Consider the following 26,201-nt stretch of genomic DNA (forward strand, 5'->3'; position numbering starts at 1 on the left):
TGTATACCATACTCATACTCACACTGTATACCATAGTCATACTCACACTGTATACCATACTCATACTCACACTGTATACCATACTCATACTCACACTGTTTACCATACTCACACTGTATACCATACTCATACTCACAATGTATACCATACTCATACTCACACTGTATGCCATACTCATACTCACATACACAGTCACACTGTATACCATACTAAATAATAAAACTGAAATATAAATACATGTCCTGTTTATTATTTAGGTTTTTTTCGTGAAAAAGAAAAGGTGAAATAAATAGGCCTGTATTATATAAAGTATTTTGACTAACCCTCTAATGGCCAGAGTTATAATGCAAAGGAACCCTCAAAGCTTTTCTAAAAACAATGACAAGAGCATGCGAACTGAAAACAAATGTAACTGACAGATCATTTAGTTGTTGTCGTCCTGTAGCAAAATAAAATAAGGATATTACTCTTAACCTGTATTTTTTGAGTAAATAAAGGAAGGCTAATTAAATGTATTCAAAAGGTTGCTAGGCTATGTGTTGTTCCAGACTCTACCAGGAGATAGAGCTATTGCTTGTGATTTTGTACACAATTATACTCCAACGTTTTGTGAAATGTTAAATCGTCTGTTACACAAGGCACTTTTTAAATTCACTGAACGTTTGATTCCGTTTTTTTGATGGAATAGGCCGACTTTGTTTGATTGCACACAGTTGGATACCTGCATGTATCTGCAACACCTAAGGCTATATTAAACACATATTCTATACATAAATTACAGATTTTATTAGGAAAACAAAATAATTGCACATTAATGTCTTTTGTTGCAACCATCAACAAATCATTGGATGTAAGGATTAAGGGTTAACAAATCATTGGATGTAAGGATTAAGGGTTAAGGGGCGATTCCAATGCATAATTTGATATGCATTATGATAAGTCCATTACCATTTGAAAGTCCTACAAAATAACATTTTATCATTTTCTTTATCATTTTTATCCAGTGTTGTGGTCCTCCAGTAGTCTTTCGGACATTGTTGCACAGCCTTCAAGTAGTTTCAGTAGTTTGTAGAACTATTACACGTCCTGTTGTCTGCAGTCTGCTGCACACGTACCCCAGCCTAACCTATCCAAGTGGGCTGACTGACTCTACAGTGCACGTTACAGAGGCCCGGAAACACAGAGGGAGAGATAAGCTGTTTGTGCGCTTGGGTTGTGTGTGCACGTGTGTTTGTGTGTGTGTATATGTGTGTGTCTGTGTGTGTGTTTGTATATATATATATACACATATATAATAGATATATACACAAACACACATCTATATATAAACATATGTATATACACATATATATATATATACACACACACACGCACACACACGCACACACGCACACACACACACACATATATATATATATATATATAGTGTATATTATATATATCTTTATTAATATATATAGGTGTTTATGTCTATATAAATATAATAGGGCTGGGCAAGTCACCGCGTTAATTACGCGTTAACGCAATCTTGTTTTAACGTGATTAATACAAATTGACGCATTTAACATTTTCATTTTGATAGGTTTTTCCTACAGAATGTCAATATTCATATCAGAAATCATTTTTGTTAGTTCCACTTACTTTTCATTAAATAACACTTGCCGCAAGTGACAACGACAGTCATTTGAATAGAAAATGAATGTGGTGTTCCTTAGGTTTCATATTCAACCCACACTGAGTGAGTCATTTCAATATGTGTGTTTGTGTGTGTGTGTGTGTGTGTGTGTGTGTGTGTGTGTGTGTGTGTGTGTGTGTTTCATTTCAACAGATCTGCAGATGAGACGTAGAGGGGGTTGACTCTCTGATGATAACAGGCGTAGGGCTGGAGGTCATCGACGAGGACAGACTGAGAGCAAAGAGAGACACAAACCCTTAGATAGAAATATACACATGTATCCATATATACTGTATAGACAGATATATGTGTATATACATATATATATCTATACACGTAACACCTATATATATATATAAATATATCTATGTGTATATAATATACACAATACATATGCAATACATATTTGTTAATACATACATGTATCTCATTTTAACTTACCTCTGGGGGCGGGGCCTCTAGGGGCGGGGCCTCTGGGCTCGACCTGCAGACCGACCGCCAGCAGCGCCTTTAAAATAGCCGAGAAATCAGTGGTCATAATGGCGTCGGCCCCACCCCGACCCGCCCTCTGATTGGACATGAACCCTGGTACCTGAGTGCAGTCAGGTGGTTCCGACTGACGTACAGCGCTCCCAGCGTAGCGAGGACCGTCACAGCGCTCAGCAGCAGCACCACCCAGAGGCCCCTCCCCGCTATGACAACAGAGATGCAACTTGGGTTGGTAGGGTACTCAGAAACATGACGTCCTGTCTCCTTTACAAGCTCGTCTCCTTGACCTCGATGGAACACGTCCTGAGATCGAGGAGGGATGTGGAGGAGGATCATCAGGACTTACACGGCGTTGGCCCCAGCCGGTGCCGAGAGCAACGACCTGGGCTAGTCTCTGTGAGGGGGGTGTGATAGGCGGGACTACGATGTCTGAGGATGGACCACTTATGCCCCTCAGTACCAGCTCAGCTCGCCACGACATAGCGTGGCACGACTTGGTTTGGTTCCAGGCACGCTTTGTTACCGTCTAGAAAGTACCTCTTCAAAGTGAGTGGGTCGTCATAGCACAAATGGTCGGAACTGGGGAACCTTCGCGACCACGCGACACATTTAACAGACAGTGTTACCCACTGGTGTATGGCAAGGCGATTTCACATAAACTTGCTAGAGTGGATATGTGTTGCAGATATCTGCAATTCAGTTTTGCCTAGTCTAAACTAACATTTCGGATATCAGCAACTACATTCCTCCTATCCACAATTGTCGTTTCAGATATCCACAAAGACATTCCTCCTAGGCGAAATTATGTCATTTTCGCCATTCATGTCTATGGGGTTTCTCATTGCAGATATGTACAATTCAGTTGCGGATATCCACTATGTGAATTACGGATATCTGCCACTGAATTGTAGATATCTGTAATTCCAGTTTGAGATATCTACAATTTGATTCTGACTAGTCATAATTCCAGTTCAAGATATCTCTAATTCACCTCAATTCAAGATATCTAAATGTCCCTTTTCAGATACCTTAAATTAAGTTTTGACTAGGCGAAATGACGTTGTAGATATCTCTAACTGGAGTTAAGACTAGTCAAAATGACGTTGTAGATATCTCTAACTGGAGTAAGGGATAGTCATGATTTAATTGTAGATATCTATTGATCAAGTTATAGATATCTTAAAAGGAATTTTGATTAGAGATATCTAATATCTGTAACTTTAATTTCGCCTAGTCCTAATCTAATTAAAGATATCTTGAATTTCAGTTTTGACAAGGCAAAATGACGTTACAGATATCTTGAATTAAAATTCCAACTATTCAAAATGTAATTACGACTAGTCAGAAAGAAGTTGTTGATATCTACAATGTTAATTCCGGATAGTCAATCTTAGTTAATAATTGACAATTCGGCTTGCCATACAGGAGGGTCTCCACCTCTGTCACGGTCCACGGCGTGTTCTCGCGCGCTGAACCTGCCATGTTCGATAATCAAACACTATTGTTGACTGAACGCTGATGCTAGTGTTTAAAGAGACCGGTTATCGGGTGCCGGCCGGAAGTCGGGTTTCAGGCTTGGACGTCGTGCTCATCATTATTCGTCCAGTGGCGTCACTCTGGCCAATCAGTGGCCAGCAGTCTGTTTACGTCACACAAAAGTATGAGGTAAGCTCTCTTGGAACCTCGACAGGGGGGTGAGACTTATGCCGCGTTTCCACTGCAGGGTGCGGAACGGATCGGTTCGCCTCAGTCCGGTAGCGAGGGGGCGGTATAGCCCAGCTCAGTTCCGAGGTCGCGTTTCCACCGCCGACAGTACCCTTTGTGGTAGGCCGGATGTCGATCTCCGCGGCAGCTACGTAAACATCGTAAACAACGTCTTCCTCCGCAAGAATGCAGACGAACGTCTCCACCTCTTTGTTCGCCCAAGCAAGCGTTTTACGCGACATGTTAATTGTAAAGAATAATACCTCGAGGCTACTGTTTGTTTGTTTTTTATCCCGGGCGAGTTGAGCTGGTACTGTCGACGGAATCTCAGATCCTGGCTATTTCACCAGGCTGTAAACGCGGACACCACGGCGAAACTTGATACTTTATTAATATATGCTTGGAATTATTTTTATTTTAATCATGTTCTCATGTTTGGAGGCATCTGTCTCATCGGATTTTGAAAATCAAAATGAATATTACAAACTGAATATTTATGCATTGATTTTTTTGCCTCTGAAATGTTCAACAAATCATTTTCACCTTTATTTTTCAATGTTAAAATATTAAAAAAAACAAATATTCAGCGTTAAAAAATACAACAAAGTATTTTCCACGTCCCCAAATTCAACATGCCAAAGTCAGCTGCAAATTTCAATGTATGAAATTCAGTGTTAACATCCGAGGACCCAAGGAAGAGCAATCGATCCTAGATGCTAGATCGCGGTCGAGCAAGGAGAGCGAGCGGGAACAGGTGAGCCACTCGTTGGATACCTGTCTCTAATGCGGGAAGGCACGGCAACGGCTGTGATGATGGGTTTTTCTTTCTCGATACAAACATTAATTCTAAACAGCATTTTACACAGTAGCCTAGGAAATGCTCCAAGGTAAATCAACCTCATTAAACACTGCCTGTAGGTTTTCATGGGGAGAGACCTTACTAAAAGCCTGATCCATTGTATGGGTCTGTAAAAAGCTTATGAAATAATCAAATGTATTTATTAAACACATTTAATAACAAGGTGAGGGTGGGGGGGGGATCTAATGTTTTATTTATTTTATAATGCACATGTTAGGTTTTTGACCGCGATCTAGCATCTAGGATCGATTGCTCTTCCTTGGGTCCCCGGATGTTAACGCTGAATTTCATACATTGAATTTTGCAGCTGACTTTGGCATGTTGAATTTGGGGAAGTTTAATATTTTTAAGTAAAAAATGTTAATGTTGAAAATATTATCTTATTTTTTTATCATAAAGGTGAAAATGATTTGTTGAACATTTAGAGTTAAATTCAAAGGCAAAAAATCCAGATAGATGATTCAATACATAAATATTCAGTGCCTAAAATTCAATGGCTTTTTATTTTCAAAATCCGATGAGACAGATTTACTTCCATACTCATCATTGTCTTAAATTGCTCATTCAAAAGTATTTCCACGTAAAAGGTTTTTAAAACGAAAGATAGGGCCTACTCGTCACTAAACAGGTTAACTATCACCTCCTACTCATCACTAAACAGGCTCACTATCACCTCCTACTCTTCACTAGATTGAGTGAGGATGTGGCAGCCTCCTGCTGCCATATCCGTGATTTTACTGTTGAACCGAAACCGAATCATGATCTGACCCCTGATTCCATATAAACAAGGTTTCATTATTATAAACATATGATCATCAAGGGTTCATTATTATAAACATGTGATGAACAAAGGTTCATTATTATAGACATATGATTCATGCTCAGTTTGATAAAAAGATACATCTCATAAAAAAATATGTAGGCCTGTGGAGAGACACCCCCCATACACACGCATTGTACGTTGGACGTCCTGTCACTTAAAAACAGTACTTAGCATTGTGTAGCATCTCGCGCTAGCTATCTCTATTGTTTACGGGGAATGGCTTGACCTAGCGATTGTTAGTGCTCGGCACTTGGTTCTATGAACATCCTTACTGTACCGACAGCAATATATTGTTGTTTCTCCTTCTTCTGACTAATGTACTCATTTGTTGCTTTGGATAAAAGCCTCTGGTAAACGACCAGGGGCCCTATTTTAACGGTCTGAAACGCAAGTGAGAAGTGCCAAACGCAAGTAGCTCTGTGGGCGGTTCTATGGCGTGGTTGCTATTTTACCGGCGGATAAATTACCTTTGCGCCTGGCGCAAATCTAAAAAGGGTTGGTCTGAAGTAGCCTAACTACCCGTAGGTGTGGTTTGGGCGTAACGTGCAATAAACCAATGAGAGTGCCAGCTCCCATCCCCTTTAAAAGCCATGAGCGCATTTGAGACTGACGAGTTGATATTTTGACAGCGCGTCTGCAGTCTCCGATGATGCAGATGCATGACCACATGAATTTCAAACTTCAAATGGCTCAGTTTATGGCCAAATAATATGGCCTAATTCCCACAGGGAATAGTGTTTTCTCCCACAACTTCAGAAATACTGAGTCCTCAAATAAATTTCAGCAAAGAAAACTTAACACACATATGATATGCGGTAGCTGTGGTTCTATTTAATCCTATACGCCATACATTAACAAACATCGTATTGTATGCATTATCGTTATTGATTTGTGTTCCTAATATGCATGTGTCCCCCCGTTAATAAACATTGCCATGGACTGTATTATGCGTTACGTGTTTAGTTTTGTTATTAATTCTTTAACCAATACACACACATGCGCGCCGGCATTCATTCATTCTTATTAACACTCACTCATGGTAAAACAATATTTTCTCACGATCAAATACTCATCAATCCTAAAAGTTATGGGCTTGTACATGATGTCTGTGTCAAGAAAATATGTGTTTGCTGTACGGTGTTTGCAGATGCATTGATTTAAAAGTACAACTTATTACCGCTGTATCAGCTGTTCTTTCCCAAATAAATTACCAAGAATGTGTGGCTAGGTAGATGAGAGAAGCAAAGTGTATGCGCGAGGTGCACAAGTAACATTATGCATGCGCCCTTAAAATAGCATCTGAACAACGCGCCACTGACTTTAAACCAGGTATTTCCTGGTTTGTTGCGGAATTGTTTTCTGAAACTGCAAAATATCACCAGGGAACGTTTGCGCCAGAGCACGCCTCCGCGCAAGATCAATCCCTAATTTACTGACGCGTGGCGCAGGAGGGAAAAGAACGCTCTGCGCCAGTTGCAAACTAGCACTGCCGCATGCGCCAGTGTAGGAAGTCGATTGCGCTGGCTGCATCATAGGGCCCTTAATGTTAATGCAGAGGTTAAAGGATGAGTGAAGCAGGCCTACCCTCCCGTCCTGAGTCCGCCGGCCTCATGGTGACCTCTCTCTCCAAGGACGGGTGGGCGACCACGCAGCGGACCCCCTCCCAACCCGCTCCGTCTCCTGGGAGCTCCAGCGTGCTCCTCACGGTGACCGAGGCTCCAGGGGGTCCCTGCGTCGTCGTGGTGTTGGCGGTCAGGTTCCCGGTGTTCCTCCAGGACAGCGTGGCCGCGGGCTTCCCGTCTTCCGCCACGCACAGGGCCACACGGCTCGAGCCAGCCCACTCCAGCCAGGCACTCACACGGGGGGCCACTGGGGGGGGGGCAGAACACACAGAGAGATGAGTGGAACACCAGCCCACTCCAGCCAGGCCCTCACACGGGGGGCCACTGGGGGGGGGGCAGAACACACAGAGAGATGAGTGGAACACCAGCCCACTCCAGCCAGGCCCTCACACGGGGGGCCACTGGGGGGGGGGGCAGAACACACAGAGAGATGAGTGGAACACCAGCCCACAGGGACTGGGACTGAGGCTTGATTCCCTTTCCAAAAAGCACAATGTCCATTTACCACCTGAACCGGGGCTGACCGGCAAACGACTACAGTTTGTTCTAACAAAAGGATCCAAAGTGTGTACGCCACCAGGCGGGTTGTGAGGAGTCGTTACAAGCCGTTTGAAAACCGGCCCTTTCCTCTATTTTAGTGACATCACAAATGGGCGTGTCCACCTAGATGTATGCTGGGTAGGTTGAGCAACGCTTGCTACAGTCCAGTGGGTATGCTGGTAGACTAGCGAATGACGTCTCCTTCCTGTCAGACATGGCCTTCTGGTAATACAGAGACCTCCTCCACATCTAGTGAGACGCTTTTCAACTCTGGGGGAAACTCAATCTGTGCTGAACGCTCACATGCTGCCTGAGAAGGCAGACAGGATTATCTTTCTTCCTGATTAGACCCGGGTTTGAGTTTTTCTCCGCCAGGCGTAACCATGGAGACGATCAGGCGGCTTGCGATTGAGTAAACGTTTTTCTGTTAAAAAAGCATGTGACCGTTTTTTTTTTTTACCCCGCCACTCAAAGAATCGAATACGAGAATTGTTCAAATACAATTATACAACGGGGGGCCTAAATTCAGCGATCTGATTGGTTTCTAACTGTTGTATAATGAGCGTATACATAACTGCTATGACGCCCGATCATTTTGTGAAAGTATCACTCCGCGCCTTGAAGTGGAAACCGTTCCAACCGTTCTCTCGGAGGGACGCTAAAGTGTGTTGCATAGCGACCGTCGTGCATTTTGAAGGCAGCCAGGAGGGACTACTTTTTGGTAGTCTTTAATAAAACGGCTACTTTGACTTTCTTGGTTTCTTTTTAAATGTAGTGTGTCTATGACTTTCGTTTCGCCATAACAGTAACCGTTGTATAAAAGCAATAGATCACTTCAGTGAGTGGTATGTGCTCATTATACCACTGTGAAGGGGGTCGCTGGCCCTCCGCTGCACGTCGGGGCCGGACAACGCCCCTTAACAGTGGTATAATGAGCACATACCACAGCCTGGCGTGATCTATTGCTTAAACATACCCAACATTAACAATGAGGGTACAATCATTAAACCCTTAATTAACGCTATTTATTGCAGAAGTAGGCATTGACTGAGTTAACTAAAGGTTAATGAATGGTCTAATAATAATTTGATAATGTGTTGAAGTTGACTAATTGTGTTGACGTTAATTCAACAGTTGTACTGTTTCTGTTCCCTGAGCGGCTGGGCTGTGACTCCTACCAGACAGGACCAGGCTGATGTTGCGGTAGTCTCCCATGCCCAAGTAGGAGGCCTCACACTGGTACAGCCCCTCGTGACGGGGAGAGAAGTGGGGGATGAGGAGGTAGGGCTGACCGCTGGACGTGTTGAGGAGGGCCACGCCTCCTTTGCACGTGTTACGGTTATCTCCCTCGTCGTTCTGCTGGATCTCACACGGACTATGGCCCGCGGCGATCCTCCAGATCACGTAGAACAGCTCTGACCACGTCTTGTTGGAGCAGGTCAGGCTGACGTTCGCTCCCTGGAGCTCCATCACCACCTCATGTCTGCTCTCTGGACGAAGTAAAACACGGATGTTAAATTAATACCTAACAAAGCACATCAAATACAAAAATACGGTCTGCATTTATATAGAATCACCATCAAATAAGTTAGATGAAGCAAATTTTGAGTAAATAATTTAGAAATTATTAAGAAATTAATTTAACCTCATTATTCATTATTTGTATTTTTTTTATCTTTATATCGTAACTGATTACGTAATATGTATAATGTGCACGACATAGTACGTAAGCTACTTACCAAATCACCAATTTATTTTGGTAACTTAACCAGAGAAGGGCCTTTAACACGCACAGCATCATTTATCTATCTTATCGATTTAGGAAGCACGGTTCATTTAATGTTCACATTAAATGAACCGTGCTTCCTAAATCCGAGGCCACATGGTTTAAGACGTAATATTTACCGTGGCTTTCACTTATATTGATTGTAGTGGAAGTGATAGACTTCCCAGGCTTGTGTTTAGCTCCTGGAAGCGATGGTTAATGTAGCTCAAAGCAGTGCTTAATCGAGGGAATGAGTGCCTATGAGAAAAGCGTTGTGATGCTACCTTTAAAAGCAGATTATATATTAAATATTATTGGCAGTGTTGATGATTACAATAAAAAGCGCTATGCGCTAGGACCCTTCGGTTTGTGGAGTAGATTTGTAGAGTGTTTAGCTTTGGAAAAAGTTAGTGAACGTACTGCGCTATATTTACCCTTCAGAAGAAAACCTATCCCCCTAAAAGAGTGACACACATTCAACCGGCCCACAGCGCAGGAACACATGCATTATTGCATCATAACCTTTCCAACGCCACTTTCTACTCCAGAAACACACTCTGTACACCACTACCAATACGTTCCACCACTTCACAAACATGTACGGCGTTCAGAACAGATTCATAACCACAACGAGGTCATCGGAAAGCCCCGAGTCACCAACACCTCAAACCCTCAACGCCACCCGTTCTACTGACAGCAAGGTCCCCAAGGGGATAAAGAAAAGGATTCCAAAGACTTCCAACCTTCCATGCTGAGCGCTCCGGAGACAAGGAGGAGTGTGACCACTCTGAGGATACACAGGGTGCAGAGGAGCGCCGGGACCACCCCCCTCTCAGGGTGGGACGCCATCAGGACCCTCCCTCACAGACGGACCTGACTTCAATCTACTCTGAGCATACTGCGCGGCCCTCTAGGACCATCCCGTCTGTTGTTCTGCGCTGTGGTGAACCCTGAAGATCTTCCACTGAACCAGGGCTCCTGAGGCCGGTGAACCGACTCCAAGGCGAAGGCTCCTCCCCGCGTGGAAACAAACCCACAGAAGTGCAAGCCCAGAGAACACAGCAAACCGTCTAAATAAAAACATCAATTCCTACGCCACACACATCCTCACGCTTGGAACCAGAATATCGTTATCAAGGGCAGCCTCTCTTCCTCCCACTCTAAACCACAGCTCAAAACAAAATGACAGGCTGAGACGTAGTTTCCTTTTAGCGACATATAGGCTTTAGTGACATCATTCCTATATGAATACACCCGTAACAGTCAAAGCTAAAGTCTTGAGGTATTAATAGCTGCTGCTGGATCTACACACACATTTATTTTGCTGTGTTTGCAGAACTGCTACATGCCCTGTCAACCATGTTGAACCCACGGTAATGCAGGGCACTCCCACAGAGCACACAGTGACGCTGCCAGGCCTCGATGGGGCTCGTGTTGCAATGGAAGATTAAAAAAGATGAAACCATCACAGATACACGTTTCGTCAATTCTGCCCCAATACAGTCAGCGTTTGTTTGGCCTTTAAAGGTCAGTGCTGACGACCTGGAATTCTACCCAGGACAGTAGCGGGCGGTGACCCTAAATTTCAGAGGGGCAGAAACTACTGGCGTATGACACCCACAATTTGTTTTTGTAACATGTAGGCTATATATTATATGCATATATAATATTGAATTATAAATTATTATAGCTCCACATCACTCACACACCCGTGGTCCATATATCTCCTTGTCCTGTGCACACTTGCTCAAAAAAGTAGACATGGGAAAAAATTATTATTATTATACATTATTTCTTTGCATGCTTGCGAGAAAGTTCTGTTGTAAGTTTTCCCCCAATCCTTCGTTTGTTGGATAATGTTTATGTCCGGTCTGTCTGGGCCAAGTTGTTTGATTTCTAACCTCTCTTAGACTCTTCCAATTGTAACCTCTCAAATAGTTTAACAGAAACTCAACACTGTTAATCACAGGTGCAACACTCGCCATATCTGCGTCTGATATAGAAACGACGAAAGATACGCACGGAATAATTTGAGTTAAAACAACAGTTCTACATGAGGCAGACTACTTTATGACCATAGGCGTCTTTTAGCGCGGATTGCAATTGTTATTTCAGCCTGCAGGGCTATGCGATAAACCATACGGAGGAACGCGGTCGCTGAGCTGTCCTGCCCCACATTGCATGACACGTTCAACTCAACTAGAATCGCCACCATCATCCGAAATTTGATATCAACAGACCAAAAATAGTCGGAAAGCCTACAGAAACTATAGATAGGTAGTTAACCTGAAATTCACATACCGGTAATTAAAAATAGACTTTGAGCCATGATTTACTAACTATTTATTTTGCATTATTTTGCAAGTAGCCTAGTTCGCTGCCCCACCTGCCCATAAGGACGGCACGAACCTGACCCAGGAGGAACTCATAATCAGTGGTGTAGTCTATTTTATTGTAGTGGGTATACTGTGATGATTCCCTCCCAGCCTCGTACAAACCCGTCCGGCCGGTACGCGTACGTGTGTGGCGCTTATGGGGTGTCGCACCACACTCACCAACGCAGGGGTCTACAACCCGCTGATTTAAGAGTATAACGATTATCAACAATCATGGAAATAACCTGTTTTAATAACAGTGTGAACAAATAGAACACAAAAATTACAAGTTGTCCTTTGTATATCTATAGTAGCAATAGCACATGCTAAACAAGGACAAAATCTACTCAAAATAATTGAATGAACTGTTTACATCCATGGCTAACCAGTGCATGAGAAGGAGATGACAGGAGACTAATGTTTCACTCTTTCAATTGCTCTAATTTGAGCTCTTACTGTTGTTATCTAACATACCATACAGTAATTGAATTGTGTAAAAGTGTGAAATTACTGCACCTTAAAAATGACCATGAATTAGCTATACTCTCATTTGCATAGTGATTAACATTTCAATTTCAATTTCAATTGTGTATACCAACTATATGTTGGCTGACATTTACCTATAACCTTTTTTCCCTCCACTCTAGCCAAGGATGCCTTTTTTTAAATTCCCTAGCCTGACACCCAGTCTGAAAGGCTGGCCAGGGGTTCTCATCTAAAAGTAACAAGGAGATATGAAGTGGGATTAAAACATTGTTTTCTGTTGACTACTTATTATGTGGTTTACACATTAATACGGGAGGACTGGACACACACACACACACACACACACACACGCACGCACACGCACGCACACACACACGCACACACACACACGCAAGAAGGAGGGACTTGGCCCGCCAACTAACGTGCAGAGATGCAGGGGCAGCTTCGCGCTTCGTAACTGAGACAGGGCAGAGCGCGAGCGCGCAGCGGGAATTTTATGAATGGTGAATGTAGGAGATAACTTCCCCTGCTTAAAGTATTTTATTGCAGTTATACCCAACCGATATTTCCGAAAAATAAACACAGAAGTGAAAGATCTGTCACAAGACGATTGATACGTATCCGTGCACATTTTTAAGTGGGTATACGCAAATACTGGTGCGTTCCTAGTGGGTATACGGCGTATACCTGCGTATCACGTAGACTACACCACTGCTCATAATGCTCTTTAACCTGTCATATTCTGGACACCATTGTGTTCTGACTGAGATATTTTACAATTGAAATGACGATATTCTGTTGTTATGAGTGAGTGAGTTAGTGAGTGAGTGAGTGAGTGAGTGAGGGAGTCAGAGAGCAGTGTTTCGTTTCGTTTGAAATCACTAAACTTTGCAGTCAACATTGTGTGATTTTGAACCTTGATGAAGAGCTGAATTATTTATTCCATCAATACCCTCTGATTGGCTCAGCCGCAGGGAAATCTGTCCCAATCTGGCAACACCGTCAGTCGTTCGCCCCCTAGCGGTCCGGACGTGTGCCACACAGTGGGTTCAAAACCCCGCGCCGCGCGTCCGTGGGCCGTCCCCATGGTGACCGCGACACAACCTCCAGAGCCAGCCAACGGATACAACCTGAGACACAACCGATACACACACCTGTGTGTTTACACCACAACTCCGACACTACGACACACGTCTCGACAGCTGGGGGTTCATTACGCCATGAGTTTATCTGTGACCCGCACCGCGTCGGTCAAACACCGGAGCGCTAAAGGCTTCAGACCGCAGCGCGCCTATGACTACTTATACGGTACGTGTGTCGTCATCCCCTCACCTTCACCAGTCCTCTGTGCTCCTCACGCTCTCACCCCCTCAGACCACCCGTTGCTCCTCACGCTCTCACTCCTCACCCTCTCCCCCCTCAGACCCGGTGCACACGGTGTCCGGGGAGGCGGACCACGCCCGGTCCAGCTTCAAGGCCTACGCGTCTGCGGACCGCCTGGTACGTTCCTCCAAACCACCGCAGAGTCGATACGCTTTAGAGAAGCCCAACTGAGGATAAGTGGGGCTTCAGACCTCCTCAGACAGACCTCCTCCTATGCAAACAGTCTCTCAGCCACTGAGCGCACTAAGCGCTTTTTAGGGGAAGTTGTTATGAACTGCAGCCTTATGTTGTTAACCCAGAGTGAGACATGGTCTTAACAAACCTTTCCGTTCGTCCTCTCGGTGTGGTTCAGAGGAGAGTGCAGGACTTTGACTCCATGTTCAGCTCCAACCCGCGGTTCGCCCTCCAGCTGAGCGCCGTGGACCCGGTGCCGCCCTCCATGGACCGCCGCTGGCCCGGAGCCATGGAGCGGCACCGACACACAGAGCAAGCCCTGGACGGGTAACGGCAAGGGTTGATGCACGAGTATTGGGTCGGATGTGTTTGCGTTTGCGACGTGTGGGTGTGTGTGTATCTATATCTATTTATATATAACATATAATAATAATAATAATTATTATAATAATTATAATAATAATAATAATTATTATTATTAATAAGTTATCATTATTATACAATACAAAATATATAGGCTATACAAATATATATTTATATTGCCTATAGGCTAGAGCCTATATATAAAATAATTATACATATAGTTTTTATTTATTATGCATACGTTTTTTCAGTTTTCTTCTCTATTTTCCCTGCTGGTGACAGAGTCGCTCCGGGGAGCAGGTCTTGGCTCAGAGAGACGGACTGCGATGTGAACGCAGCGGACAGATGGAAGTTCTCCACACGGTGGTTTAAACCCGAACTATGACGTCATTGTTCACATGTTAATTTAGATAGCGCGGGTGGTTAAGATTGATTACACTCATCACACTAAAATAACCCTCACAGCACGATTCACAACTCTTTTTTTTTTTCCTGGTAATGCCTTCGGTTTTAAAATCTTTTTTTTTCATTAAACAAATGAATCAGAAGAGATGACTACCTGAGAATTCACCCCCTCATCCTTACCTGAGGATTCACCCCATCATCCTTACCTGAGGATTCACCCCCTCATCCTTACCTGAGGATTCACCCCCTCATCCTTACCTGAGGATTCACCCCCTCATCCTTACCTGAGGATTCACCCCCTCATCCTTACCTGAGGATTCACCCACTCATCTCCTCTCTGTCTTCCTCCTCCCTGAAGACCCCTCATCGCCTTCGACCGCCCCCCGCCCCCGGACCTGCTCCTGGCGCAGCTCCCGTGAGTCCCACACGTCACACACCCACCTGGGGGGAGCCACGTCCTACCAGGTCCTGGGGTCTGGGGGTCCGGTCCTGGGGGTCTGGTCTCTGGTCTCTGGGGTCCTGGGGGTCTAGGCTCTGGGGTCCTAGGGGTCTGGTCTCTGGGGTCCTGGTCCTGAGACTCTTTCCTTCTCTCTCCAGGGTCCAGCAGAATGCCCCGACCGGACCGTACCATCGCACCGTGGGGGTCCAGACGGACTACAGAGACAGCGAGGCCCAGACGGACCCCTACAGCCCGGAGTATGTGGTTCGACCCGGGACGGCCCACCCTGAGCTGCTGCTGCTGGCCTCTCTGACCTGGGGTACGAGGCGGGTGGCCATCTTAGACCAGGTCACATGGTGTGAAGGGAAGGGGGGAGGGGGTTGAGGGTCAGCCCCTGGTTTGGATAAGACAGAAACAGGCCTGATGTCTCCTGGATCACTTGAGTACAATTCATTATTTACTTCATGAATCCATCAAATAATTTCTTTTTTTGTTCATTTTACCAGGAATAACCGGTTGAAAGTCAGTATCTCTTTTAGAAGGGAGTTCTGGCCACGACAGCAGCATACAGTTCCACATAAAATATACATTAAAATATATATATATACATACATTAGCACGTATGCATTTAGTACTCAAATAGTCCTTTATCCGTATTTTAAACTGTTTCAGTTTGAGAATGCAGCTTAATTTAAGGTGACTCTGCAGTTTATACCAGGATGTGGCTGCAAAACCTTTAAAGGCGCTCTCACCGAAGACAGTTTGTGTTCGGGGAATGTCATACATGATTTGCCCATATGATCGAAGATTAGAATTTCGGGTGGTGACTTTAGGAGTCACCATGCTTTCTAAAATCTAGAAAGCACACATTTAACCACATTCTGAATATTTTTTTAGATGATAGTTAACGTAACGTTCAGATGAGGAGGTCATTTAACCTAATTCAATTTGTGAGCCAAGGTTATAAACCACCTAAGCATGGATATTTGTTTTATAACGACTTTAATGAACTCAATTAAATGAACAAAACAAATAGTAAAGCTATCAAAAAAATAATCTTGCTGAGTCTTAATATTATAGGCCTCGATATTATAGTAAAAAGTCTCCAAGGGACCACGACTGGTTTGAGTTTCAGTAGCTGGTTCTGATGAAACAGGATCAGGCCTTATGTCAACCATCCCACGCACCCATCATTAGCATTCTGCATATTGCTAATTATAACGAGCCGTGTGTGGAAAAATGTACGACTATATTGCTAGAATGAGTGATCCGCAGCATGGTGCTGCTGAGACAGCACGCTAGGGTGAGGCTGAAGCCTCACCCCTACTATCCATTAGTTTCCACAGGATGTCACCCTGATAACACAGCTGCCAACAAAGGCTGGATATTAGTCACCCCGTCTCCAACTTCATGGTAGTTTCATCGCAACACAAACATCAAGCACATTGTTTTAGTGTTAACGGTCCGGAAACATCCGGACCGTTAACGCTAAAACTATGTGCCAATTTTGAAGAGAGTGAGAACGCTATCGACCAATCAGAATCGAGTAATCCCCAACGCTGCGGTGGAACATGTATTATTGTGGTCGTACCCCCCCCCCCCCCCCCCCCCACACACACTCACTGTCTACTGCTGTGTGGCCTCACCGTGTGAGAGGCCTTAACACCACCCCTCTCCTCCACCCCTCTGCTCCACCCTCTGCTCCACCTCTCTCCTCCACCTCTCTCCCCCACCCCTCTCCTCCACCCTCTGCTCCACCCCTCTGCTCCACCTCTCTCCTCCACCCTCTGCTCCACCCCTCTCCTCCACCCTCTGCTCCACCTCTCTCCTCCACCCTCTGCTCCACCCCTCTGCTCCCCCCTCTGCTCCCCCCTCTGCTCCACCTCTGCTCCCCCCTCTGCTCCACCCCTCTGCTCCACCCCTCTGCTCCACACCTCTCCTCCACCCCTCTGCTCCACCCTCTGCTCCACCTCTCTCCTCCACCTCTCTCCTCCACCTCTCTCCTCCACCCCTCTGCCCCACCCCTCTCCTCCACCCTCTGCTCCACCTCTCTCCTCCACCCTCTGCTCCACCCCTCTCCTCCACCTCTCTGCTCCACCCTCTGCTCCACCTCTCTGATCCACCCTCTCTGCTCCACCCTCTGCTCCACCCCTCTGCTCCCCCCTCTGCTCCACCCTCTGCTCCACCCTCTGCTCCACCTCTCTGCTCCACCCTCTCTCCTCCACCCTCTCTGCTCCACCCCTCTCCTCCACCCTCTGCTCCCCCCTCTGCTCCACCTCTCTCCTCCACCCTCTGCTCCACCCTCTGCTCCACCCTCTGCTCCCCCCTCTGCTCCACCTCTCTGCCCCACCCCTCTGCTCCACCTCTCTGCCCCACCCCTCTGCTCCACCCCTCTGCTCCACCCTCTGCTCCCCCCTCTGCTCCACCCCTCTGCCCCACCCTCTGCTCCCCCCTCTGCTCCACCCTCTGCTCCACCCCTCTGCTCCACCCTCTGCTCCCCCCTCTGCTCGGCCCAGGTGGAGGCCTGCCCGCCGGCCTGGCGGAGGTGGAGATGATCGAGCGGGCGCGGGCCAGGCGGCTGTGGGAGGCGGGCCTGCCCCCCGTGGAGGACCTGGAGCAGCTGGAGCGCCGGAGGGCCATGATGGAGGCCATGGAGACCCGGGAGTGGGCCTTCAGGGAGGGGGAGATCCAACGGTCAGCCCCCGCCACCAGCCTCCCCATCCATCTGTCAAGTTAACGTTTACCTTCACGTTTACATCAAGGACATTTAGCAGACCCTTCTGTCCAAAGTGACCTACCATTAGTACATTAGTCAGCAGAAGAGAAACAACAATCCATCTCTGTGGGTCCAGTGAGGATGTTCATAGAACCAAGTGCCAAGCACCAACCATCACTAGGTTAACCCACTCCCTGTATACACCAGAGATGGCTAGGATGTAGCTAAGATGCTACACCATGCTAAGTACTATAAGTGCAAGGACGTACAACACACAATAAGTAGGTACATTAAGTGCCAGGACGTAACATGTGAAAAGCAAGTGGAAGCAGATCATCGATACTATTCTACGGAAAGCTCAACAAAACGAATCGAACCGTTTCATGGCGCGCTAAATAACAGAGAGAGAGACGAGTAGGAAGGCTCCAACCTTCCCTTATAAGGGTATCGGCCACCCTCAGATCTACCCTGGAGCATTTCATACGGCTGTCCCACTGACCCCTGTGTCTGTCTGGGTCTGGGTCTGGGTCTGTCTGTGTGTCTGTGTCTGTGTGTGTCTGTGTGTCTGTGTGTCTGTGTGTCTGTCTGTGTGTCTGTGTCTGTGTGTCTGTGTGTGTCTGTCTTTGTGTCTGTCTGTGTGTCTGTGTCTGTGTGTCTGTGTCTGTGTGTCTGTGTGTCTGTGTGTCTGTCTGTGTCTGTGTGTGTCTGTGTCTGTGTGTCTGTCTGGGTCTGTCTGTGTGTCTGTGTCTGTGTGTCTGTCTGTGTCTGTGTCTGTCTGTCTGTGTCTGTGTGTCTGTGTGTCTGTCTGTGTCTGTGTGTCTGTGTCTGTCTGTGTCTGTGTGTCTGTCTGTGTCTGTGTCTGTGTCTGGCTGTCTGTGTCTGTGTGTCTGTGTGTCTGTCTGTGTCTGTGTCTGTGTGTCTGTGTCTGTCTGTGTCTGTCTGTGTCTGTGTCTGTGTCTGTGTCTGTGTCTGTCTGTGTCTGTGTCTGTGTGTCTGTCTGTCTGTGTCTGTGTGTCGGTCTGTGTCTGTCTGTGTCTGTGTCTGTGTCTGTCTGTGTCTGTGTCTGTGTGTGTGTGTCTGTGTCTGTGTCTGTGTCTGTGTCTGTCTGTGTGTCTGTGTCTGTGTCTGTCTGTGTCTGTGTCTGTGTGTGTGTGTCTGTGTCTGTGTCTGTGTCTGTGTCTGTCTGTGTGTCTGTGTCTGTGTCTGTCTGTGTCTGTGTCTGTGTGTGTGTGTCTGTGTCTGTGTCTGTGTCTGTGTCTGTCTGTGTGTCTGTGTCTGTGTCTGTCTGTGTCTGTGTCTGTGTCTCTGTGTCTGTGTCTGTGTCTGTGTCTGTGTCTGTGTCTGTCTGTGTCTGTGCTGCGGTCCAGGCTGCAGGAGGCCCGTCTGGCCGCCCTGAGGGACCTGCTCCACCAGAGAGCCCAGGAACAGACCCAGGCCACCGCCCAGCGCCAGGACCTCAACCTCACCCGTCACCAGAGCCACAAGGAGGGCAAGCTCCGGCAGATCCACGGCGACTACATCCTCTGTGAGCACCTCGCGGCGCGGGGGGGGAGGGCCCAGCGCTCTGGCCTCTCGTTTACGCCCTCCCTCCCTGTTCCTATTGTTCCTGTCAGCGCTGAGGAAGCTGACGGCGAAGCGCGCCAACGTGGAGGGGCGGCTGGAGCGCCGGGACGTCGTCCGCGACCACACGGACCACGCCTCCCAGGCCTACGCCCCCCTGACCCGCGGCGGCTCCGTCCCCGACCGCGTCCACAGCCGGAGCGTCGGGGGGGTCAGCAGCCGCTTCCTGGACACCTACCAAGGTCTGAGTCCCTACCACGGTCTGAGTCACCTACCGAGGTCTGAGTCACCTACCACGGTCTGAGTCCCCTACCGAGGTCTGAGTCACCTGCCGAGGTCTGAGTCACCTACCGAGGTCTGAGTCCCCTACCAAGGTCTGAGTCCCTACCACGGTCTGAGTCACCTACCGAGGTCTGAGTCACCTACCACGGTCTGAGTCCCCTACCACGGTCTGAGTCACCTACCACGGTCTGAGTCACCTGCCGAGGTCTGAGTCACCTACCGAGGTCTGAGTCCCCTACCACGGTCTGAGTCACCTACCACGGTCTGAGTCCCTACCACGGTCTGAGTCACCTACCACGGTCTGAGTCACCTACCACGGTCTGAGTCCCCTACCACGGTCTGAGTCCCTACCACGGTCTGAGTCCCTACCACGGTCTGAGTCCCTACCACGGTCTGAGTCACCTACCAAGGTCTGAGTCACCTACCACGGTCTGAGTCCCCTACCACGGTCTGAGTCACCTACCACGGTCTGAGTCACCTACCACGGTCTGAGTCCCTACCAAGGTCTAAGTCCCCTACCACGGTCTGAGTCCCCTACCGAGGTCTGAGTCCCCTACCACGGTCTGAGTCACCTACCGAGGTCTGAGTCCCCTACCACGGTCTGAGTCACCTACCGAGGTCTGAGTCACCTACCGGGGTCTGAGTCACCTACCGAGCAGGCCCGCATTAACCTCCCATTGGGCCCTGGGGCTGAGAGGTTTCGTAGGCCCCCTGAGAGGGGATCTTACAATGAAGATGTTTAAATGATGGGGGGGGGACGGACGGACGGACGGACGGACGGACGGACGAGATATCCTGACGGGGGTGGGGGGGTGAGACGACTGTGGCTGTGGTGTCAAGTGGCAAGTCCCAAACAAAAAATCTCATTGTCTTGGGCACATGCCGATCGGGGGCCTATCATGGGCCAGTAAAAGTGCTTTCTAACAGTAAGTAAAAATGCAGCTCATGATAGGCCCCCTGATCGTCGTAGGCCCTGGGGCTTCAGCCCAGGTAAGCCCGTGCATTAAGGCGGCCTTGGTACCGAGGTCTGAGTCAACTACCGAGGTCTGAGGGGGGTGTGTGTGTGACCGGAGGGGGTCTGGGTGACCCTGTGGCTTCCCCTGACCCCTCCCTCTGACCCCCAGGGCTGCTGGAGCTGGAGGCGTCCCTCCCGGCCTCCGTCCTGGAGCCCAGGATCCAGGCCCCCGGACCCAGGGCCAGCAGGGGCTTCGTGGGGCGCGCCGAGCGCAGGGAGATGGAGCTGACGCAGACCCACGAGGTAGCTTCCATTCGGGTTCGAACTCACAAGCTGGCCGACGGGAGTAAGACCCTGAGCCCCTGAACCTGCCCCCCCGCCCCCCCGCCCGGCAGCCCGTCCTGGCCGGTTGATGTGTGATGTCGTCCCCCTGCAGGCCCTGAGGGCAGAGAAGGACCGCGTGGAGGTCATTAAGCCGCTGCGCTTCCTGGTGAAGAAGGAGAGACCCGCCCCCCAGCGCCCGCCCACCCCCAGCGTAGACCCGCCCCCCGAGGTCAGGCCACACCCAGAGCGCAGCTTCAGATATACAGGAAGAGGAAGTGTCCTCTGAGTTGATTCCTCTGTCCTCCACCAGGGGGAGGAGGAGAGGGAGGTGGCCGCCATCGTCCTGCAGAAACTACTGAGAGGGAGAAGCATCCAGTACCAGGTCCGTCCGTCTGTCTCTTTGACCCCACGTCAATCTGTCTGTCTGTCTGTCTGTCTGTCTGACCGTCTGTCTGTCTGTCTGTCTGTCCGTCTGTCTGTCTGACCGTCTGTCTGTCTGTCTGTCTGTCTGTCTGTCTGTCTGTCTGTCTGTCTGTCTGTCTGTCCGTCTGTCTGAGTGCCTGTCTGTCTGTCTGTCTGTCTGTCTGTCTGTCTGTCTGTCTGTCTGTCTGTCTGTCTGTCTGTCTGTCAGTCTGTCTCCACTCCAGCAGTGACTCGTGTTCCTCTGGGTGTCTGCTGCTCCTCCAGATGTTTGCGGGTAAGGAGAAGAACCTGGCCCTGATCCAGGAGGTGAGGACCACCCACGCCCTGCTGGGGGAGGAGCAGAGGCTGCTGAGGACCCAAACCGCCCTGGTGCTGGGCCAGCAGAGCCAGAGGGACCAGCAGAGCCAGCAGGCCAGACCCCACGCCGTTACACATAGACATACACACATAGAGAGCCAGCAGGCCAGACCCCACGCCGTTACACATAGACATACACACATAGAGAGACAGCAGACCCCACGCCGTTACACATAGACATACACACATAGAGAGACAGCAGGCCAGACCCCACGCCGTTACACATAGACATACACACATAGAGAGCCAGCAGGCCAGACCCCACGCCGTTACACATAGACATACACACATAGAGAGACAGCAGACCCCACGCCGTTACACATAGACATACACACATAGAGAGCCAGCAGGCCAGACCCCACGCCGTTACACATAGACATACACACATAGAGAGACAGCAGACCCCACGCCGTTACACATAGACATACACACATAGAGAGACAGCAGGCCAGACCCCACGCCGTTACACATAGACATACACACATAGAGAGACAGCAGGCCATAGACATACACACATAGAGAGACAGCAGGCCATAGACATACACAACCAGAAGAGACACCACACCGATATACACAGAGCTACACAATCCAGAATGCACCAACCGAGTGACGACCCGCTGCTCCACCCGCTGCAGGAGGCGGAGGCGGCGGCGTCCCGGGACGGCCTGGTGGGGGCGGAGCTGGTGGAGCTGCTGGACTCCCTGGCCAAGGAGCTGATTCGTCTGCAGGAGGAGCGCCGGATCCACGCCATGGCGCTATTGGCCGAGAGGGAGCGGCGTCTGCGGGAGGCGGAGGAGAGCGGGCGGAGGCAGGTGGAGGAGCGGCGGCGGCGGGAGCAGGACGAGATCTTCCGGCAGGTGGGGCAAAGCACCGTCACCTCGGACGGCCACGATGAGACGGTGCTCCTTCGTCTCGGGGTCTGTCTGTCTGTCTGTCTGTCTGTCTGTCTGTCCGTCCGTCCGTCAGCCTGTCGCAGGAACGCCTGCATCACCTGCTCCCAGGGTGATGGTGCCACTTCTCTGCAGGTGGTGCAGGTCCCAGGGTGACGGTGTCTCCTGTCTGCAGGTGGTTTAGAGTGTCTCCTGTCTGCAGGTGGTGCAGGTGGTTTGGGGTGTCTCCTGTCTGCAGGTGGTGCAGGTCCCAGGGTGACGGTGTCTCCTGTCTGCAGGTGGTTTAGGGTGTCTCCTGTCTGCAGGTGGTTTAGGGTGTCTCCTGTCTGCAGGTGGTGCAGGTGCTTTAGGGTGTCTCCTGTCTGCAGGTGGTGCAGGTGGTTTGGGGTGTCTCCTGTCTGCAGGTGGTGCAGGTGGGTGACGGTGTCTCCTGTCTGCAGGTGGTGCAGGTGCAGCAGGCCACGGTGGAGCTGTACCTGGAGGACATCATCCTGGGAGTGGTGGAGAGCACGGCGGGGCAGCAGGCGCGGGACGAGGTGCAGAGGATGGCCCGCGAGGTCAATGACGTGGCCCACGCCCTGGAGGAGAGGTACGGCCGCCGCTGGTCCCAGACCGCCGTCTGTCGCTGGTCGGTCTGTCGCTGGTCTGGGACCAGCGGTCTGTCGCTGGTCGGTCTGTCGCTGGTCTGGGACCAGCGGTCTGTCGCTGGTCGGTCTGTCGCTGGTCTGTCTCTGGTCTGAAACCAGTGATCTGTCACTGGTCTGACTGGGACCATTGGTCTTTCGCTGGTCTGGGACTTTGTGAGCAGTACAAATAATAGTAATAAATCAATAATATATGTGTGTGCGTGTGCATGTGTGTGTGCGTGTGGATGTGTGTGCGTCAGCCACAGCGAGCAGCAGGCTGAGGAGCTGGTGTCGGCGTTGGTGTTCAGCTTCCTGATCCCGGAGGTCCAGAGGATCAGCGTCAGACAGAAAGGTCCCGACTCAAACCCCCCCCTCCTCACCCAGCACACAGGCTCCCCACGGGGCCTTTCACTGGGGCCTGACCAGTGATCCTGGTTTGTGTTTGAACAGCCCTCACCCAGACTAGTGTTGACTCGTTGGCGAACGAACCGGTTCGAATGAACGAGTCTTTAGGGGAACGAACCGAACCGGTTCGAAACTAACCGAACCGCTTCCTTTCTTTTGTTCGTCTCGTTCACCATTCGATTCACCGGAAACTCGACTGAACGAACGAACAAGTTTCCGGTAGCACTGACTCCACTGAGTCTGACTGACTCAGCTGAGAACCGTGCAATGGTGTGCATTCCATAATGCGATTTACCGCTACCGGAAACCAGGCTGAACGAACAAACGATTCGCGAACGACTCCTCCCAGTTCAGTTCGAGTTTCCGGTAGCACTGAGTCCGACTGAATGCACACCATTGCACGGTTCTCAGCTGAGTCAGTCAGACTCAGTGCTACCGGAAACTCGACTGAACGAACGAACGAACGAACGATCGACTCCTCTTGGTGAACTGACTCATGCGAACTGGGTCACGGAAACAAATCATTAAATCCACCACTGACCCAGACCCAGTCTCTAAAGCTCCAGGTCCTAACCCCCCCCCCCCCCGGACCTCTAGAGCCCCCCCAGTCTCAGCGAGGAACCCTTCAGGAGCACAAGAATAAGAACTATAGTATATTAGATTCATATCACGCTTTTCTAAATGCTCAGACGCTTCACAGAGTTGACACAAAATAAAATAATCTCATACATTTTATTGGGGGTCCCTGGTTCCTTGGGGGGCTGGGAGGGCCCTAGGGGCCGGTCTGAGAGACAGGACGGAGGTCCCCAAGACCCCGTCATAGGACCGGCTGGTGGTCTGAGTACGAGTCCTCACCGTCCCTCTGTCTCACCCCCCCCCCCGTCCCGTCCCTCTGTCTCACCCCCCCCCCCGTCCCGTCCCTCTGTCTCACCCCCCCCAGTGCGGGACAGACAGCGGAGACACCTGGCCGCAGCCCAGGTAGTCATCAACGGGGCCACAGGGGGTCCTCGCCATCCGGCCCCCGTCCAGACCCCCGGATCCGGCTCTGAGGGGCCCCAGGTCCAGAGCCCCGGACCCGGCTCAGGGGGGCCCCAGGTCCAGACCCCCGGACCGGGCTCTGAGGGGCCCCAGGTCCAGACCCCCGGACCCGGCTCAGGGGGGCCCCAGGTCCAGACCCCCGGATCCGGCTCTGAGGGGCCCCAGGTCCAGAGCCCCGGACCCGGCTCAGCGGGGCCCCAGGTCCAGACCCCCAGACCCGGCTCAGGGGGGCCCCAGGTCCAGACCCCCGGACCCGGCTCAGGGGGGCCCCAGGTCCAGAGCCCCGGACCCGGCTCAGGGGGGCCCCCCGGCGGACCCAGGGACCCCCGGGGGGGGGACCCCACTGACGACGCTGTGCTCTGAGCGTTCATTCAGTTCAGAAGAGTTAGAGCATACCTTTTGGATAGAACTGGTAAACGGAATAACTTTATTGCGGCCGTATTCTTAAGCGATATCAGTTGAATAAACGAACGCCAATGGATATACGATCTTCAGTTTGTTTCAGTGACTGAAGTGTATTTTGTAGTTATGTTTACATGCCATTCGTCTTCCATTATATGAATAGTGATGACCAATGAACCTAAACACACAGGTTTAGAAACATGCGGCTTCGCTTAGCCTGCATGAAAAAGTGCAATGACCTTTGGGTTTTTCACATCTAAGTTCTGAGATTTTGTCTGAAAGATTTTTAATGAATCTTCCACACATACGTTTTTTGTTTTATTCAGGATCTAAATTTTCCTTAGTAATTAGTGAGTAGGTCATTACCTTAAGAGTGTCTGTGTGTGTCTCCCCGCTTCTTAATTTGTTCGTTCGATTTAAGGGCATGTTGATCTACTTGTATACTGTAACTTGAAGTCATTAAAGGTTAACAAGATTACGTTTGAGTGTGTTCATATCCAAGTAGTATTTGTGTAGGATCTGTGAATACACACCTAAGGAAATAGATTGATCATTTTCCGCGCAAAAGTAATGTTATGCGTCAGAGTTTAATTCGCCTCGTCACGAAAAGCCAAATAAACTCACCTGAAAGTGGTCCGTTTGCCGCTATGACGTCCATCAACGGCAGTCTCTCTAGTTTAAAATAATAGTTTACTGCCCTCTGGTGCTCGTTGCAGGAAACAGCAGTATGAAGATAGACTGAAGGAAGAGGCCGCGTTCGACTGCGTTATCATTTCCAGGCTAACCTACTCTTTATTTAATGCAAATTACAGTACCAGGGAACTATTCCTCAGAGCACGCAGAGGGAATATTTACAGAGGCGCACATATAGCATACCTTCACAGAACAAAAAATAAAAATAAAATGAAATAAAAATTTCAGTCACAAACGGAGGCATTCAAGTAGTAGTACTGTTATACAGGATGTTTTAACGTTGTTTTCTTTTCTATAACCCCACTAAGCATATTCTTCTGCCACAAGTGTGTGAAATGCAATAGTGTCTCTGATACACACACACACACACGCGCACATACACACACAAACACACATAACCCACTACCCTTGTTTGTCTGTTTTTTTGG

The 26,201-nt window shown here is 49.1% G+C and overlaps 2 protein-coding genes across 3 annotated transcripts; one reads left to right on the forward strand and one right to left on the reverse strand.

The window, feature by feature from the left end:
• Nucleotides 1-1,390: 1,390 nt before the first annotated feature.
• LOC115532863 (cell surface glycoprotein CD200 receptor 1) lies at nt 1,391-10,628 on the reverse strand. The gene is made up of 6 exons (XM_030342849.1): nt 10,221-10,628; nt 8,891-9,202; nt 7,135-7,419; nt 2,268-2,367; nt 2,117-2,183; nt 1,391-1,906 (listed from the first exon to the last, which is right to left on the reverse strand). The coding sequence occupies exons 1-6, from the start codon at nt 10,324-10,326 to the stop codon at nt 1,817-1,819; spliced, it is 960 nt and encodes a 319-aa protein (XP_030198709.1). The 5' UTR covers nt 10,327-10,628; the 3' UTR covers nt 1,391-1,816.
• Nucleotides 10,629-13,404: 2,776 nt separating this feature from the next.
• Nucleotides 13,405-25,563, forward strand: cfap91 (cilia and flagella associated protein 91). Of its 2 annotated transcripts, none has more exons than XM_030342836.1 (17): nt 13,405-13,646; nt 13,762-13,838; nt 14,074-14,222; nt 14,541-14,621; nt 15,022-15,078; nt 15,261-15,421; nt 17,619-17,796; nt 19,186-19,343; nt 19,432-19,620; nt 20,785-20,918; nt 21,052-21,168; nt 21,250-21,321; nt 21,627-21,773; nt 22,355-22,576; nt 23,050-23,198; nt 23,496-23,587; nt 24,581-25,563. In XM_030342836.1, exons 1-17 carry the CDS (start codon nt 13,424-13,426, stop codon nt 25,039-25,041), a joined length of 2,667 nt encoding a protein of 888 aa, XP_030198696.1. In that variant the 5' UTR covers nt 13,405-13,423; the 3' UTR covers nt 25,042-25,563. The 2 variants fall into 2 exon arrangements, with proteins under 2 accessions (XP_030198696.1, XP_030198697.1); XM_030342837.1 differs by having other exon boundaries at nt 23,502-23,587.
• Nucleotides 25,564-26,201: the final 638 nt, after the last annotated feature.

Source organism: Gadus morhua, chromosome 20 (genome assembly GCF_902167405.1).
Source record: "Gadus morhua chromosome 20, gadMor3.0, whole genome shotgun sequence".
Lineage (NCBI taxonomy): Eukaryota > Metazoa > Chordata > Actinopteri > Gadiformes > Gadidae > Gadus > Gadus morhua.

Coding starts and splice junctions, on each gene's coding strand:
- LOC115532863 (XM_030342849.1), bottom strand. CDS start 10,326: ATGGCGTCCCACCCTGAGAGGGGGGTGGTCCCGGCGCTCCTCTGCACC. Junction 7,420..8,890: donor CATCAGCCTGGTCCTGTCTG/GTAGGAGTCACA, acceptor CCCCCCCCCCAG/TGGCCCCCCGTGTGAGTGCC. Junction 1,907..2,116: donor TAGAGGCCCCGCCCCCAGAG/GTAAGTTAAAAT, acceptor CTTTGCTCTCAG/TCTGTCCTCGTCGATGACCT.
- cfap91 (XM_030342836.1), top strand. CDS start 13,424: ATGGTGACCGCGACACAACCTCCAGAGCCAGCCAACGGATACAACCTG. Junction 15,422..17,618: donor GCTGGCCTCTCTGACCTGGG/GTACGAGGCGGG, acceptor TGCTCGGCCCAG/GTGGAGGCCTGCCCGCCGGC. Junction 23,588..24,580: donor GATCAGCGTCAGACAGAAAG/GTCCCGACTCAA, acceptor CACCCCCCCCAG/TGCGGGACAGACAGCGGAGA.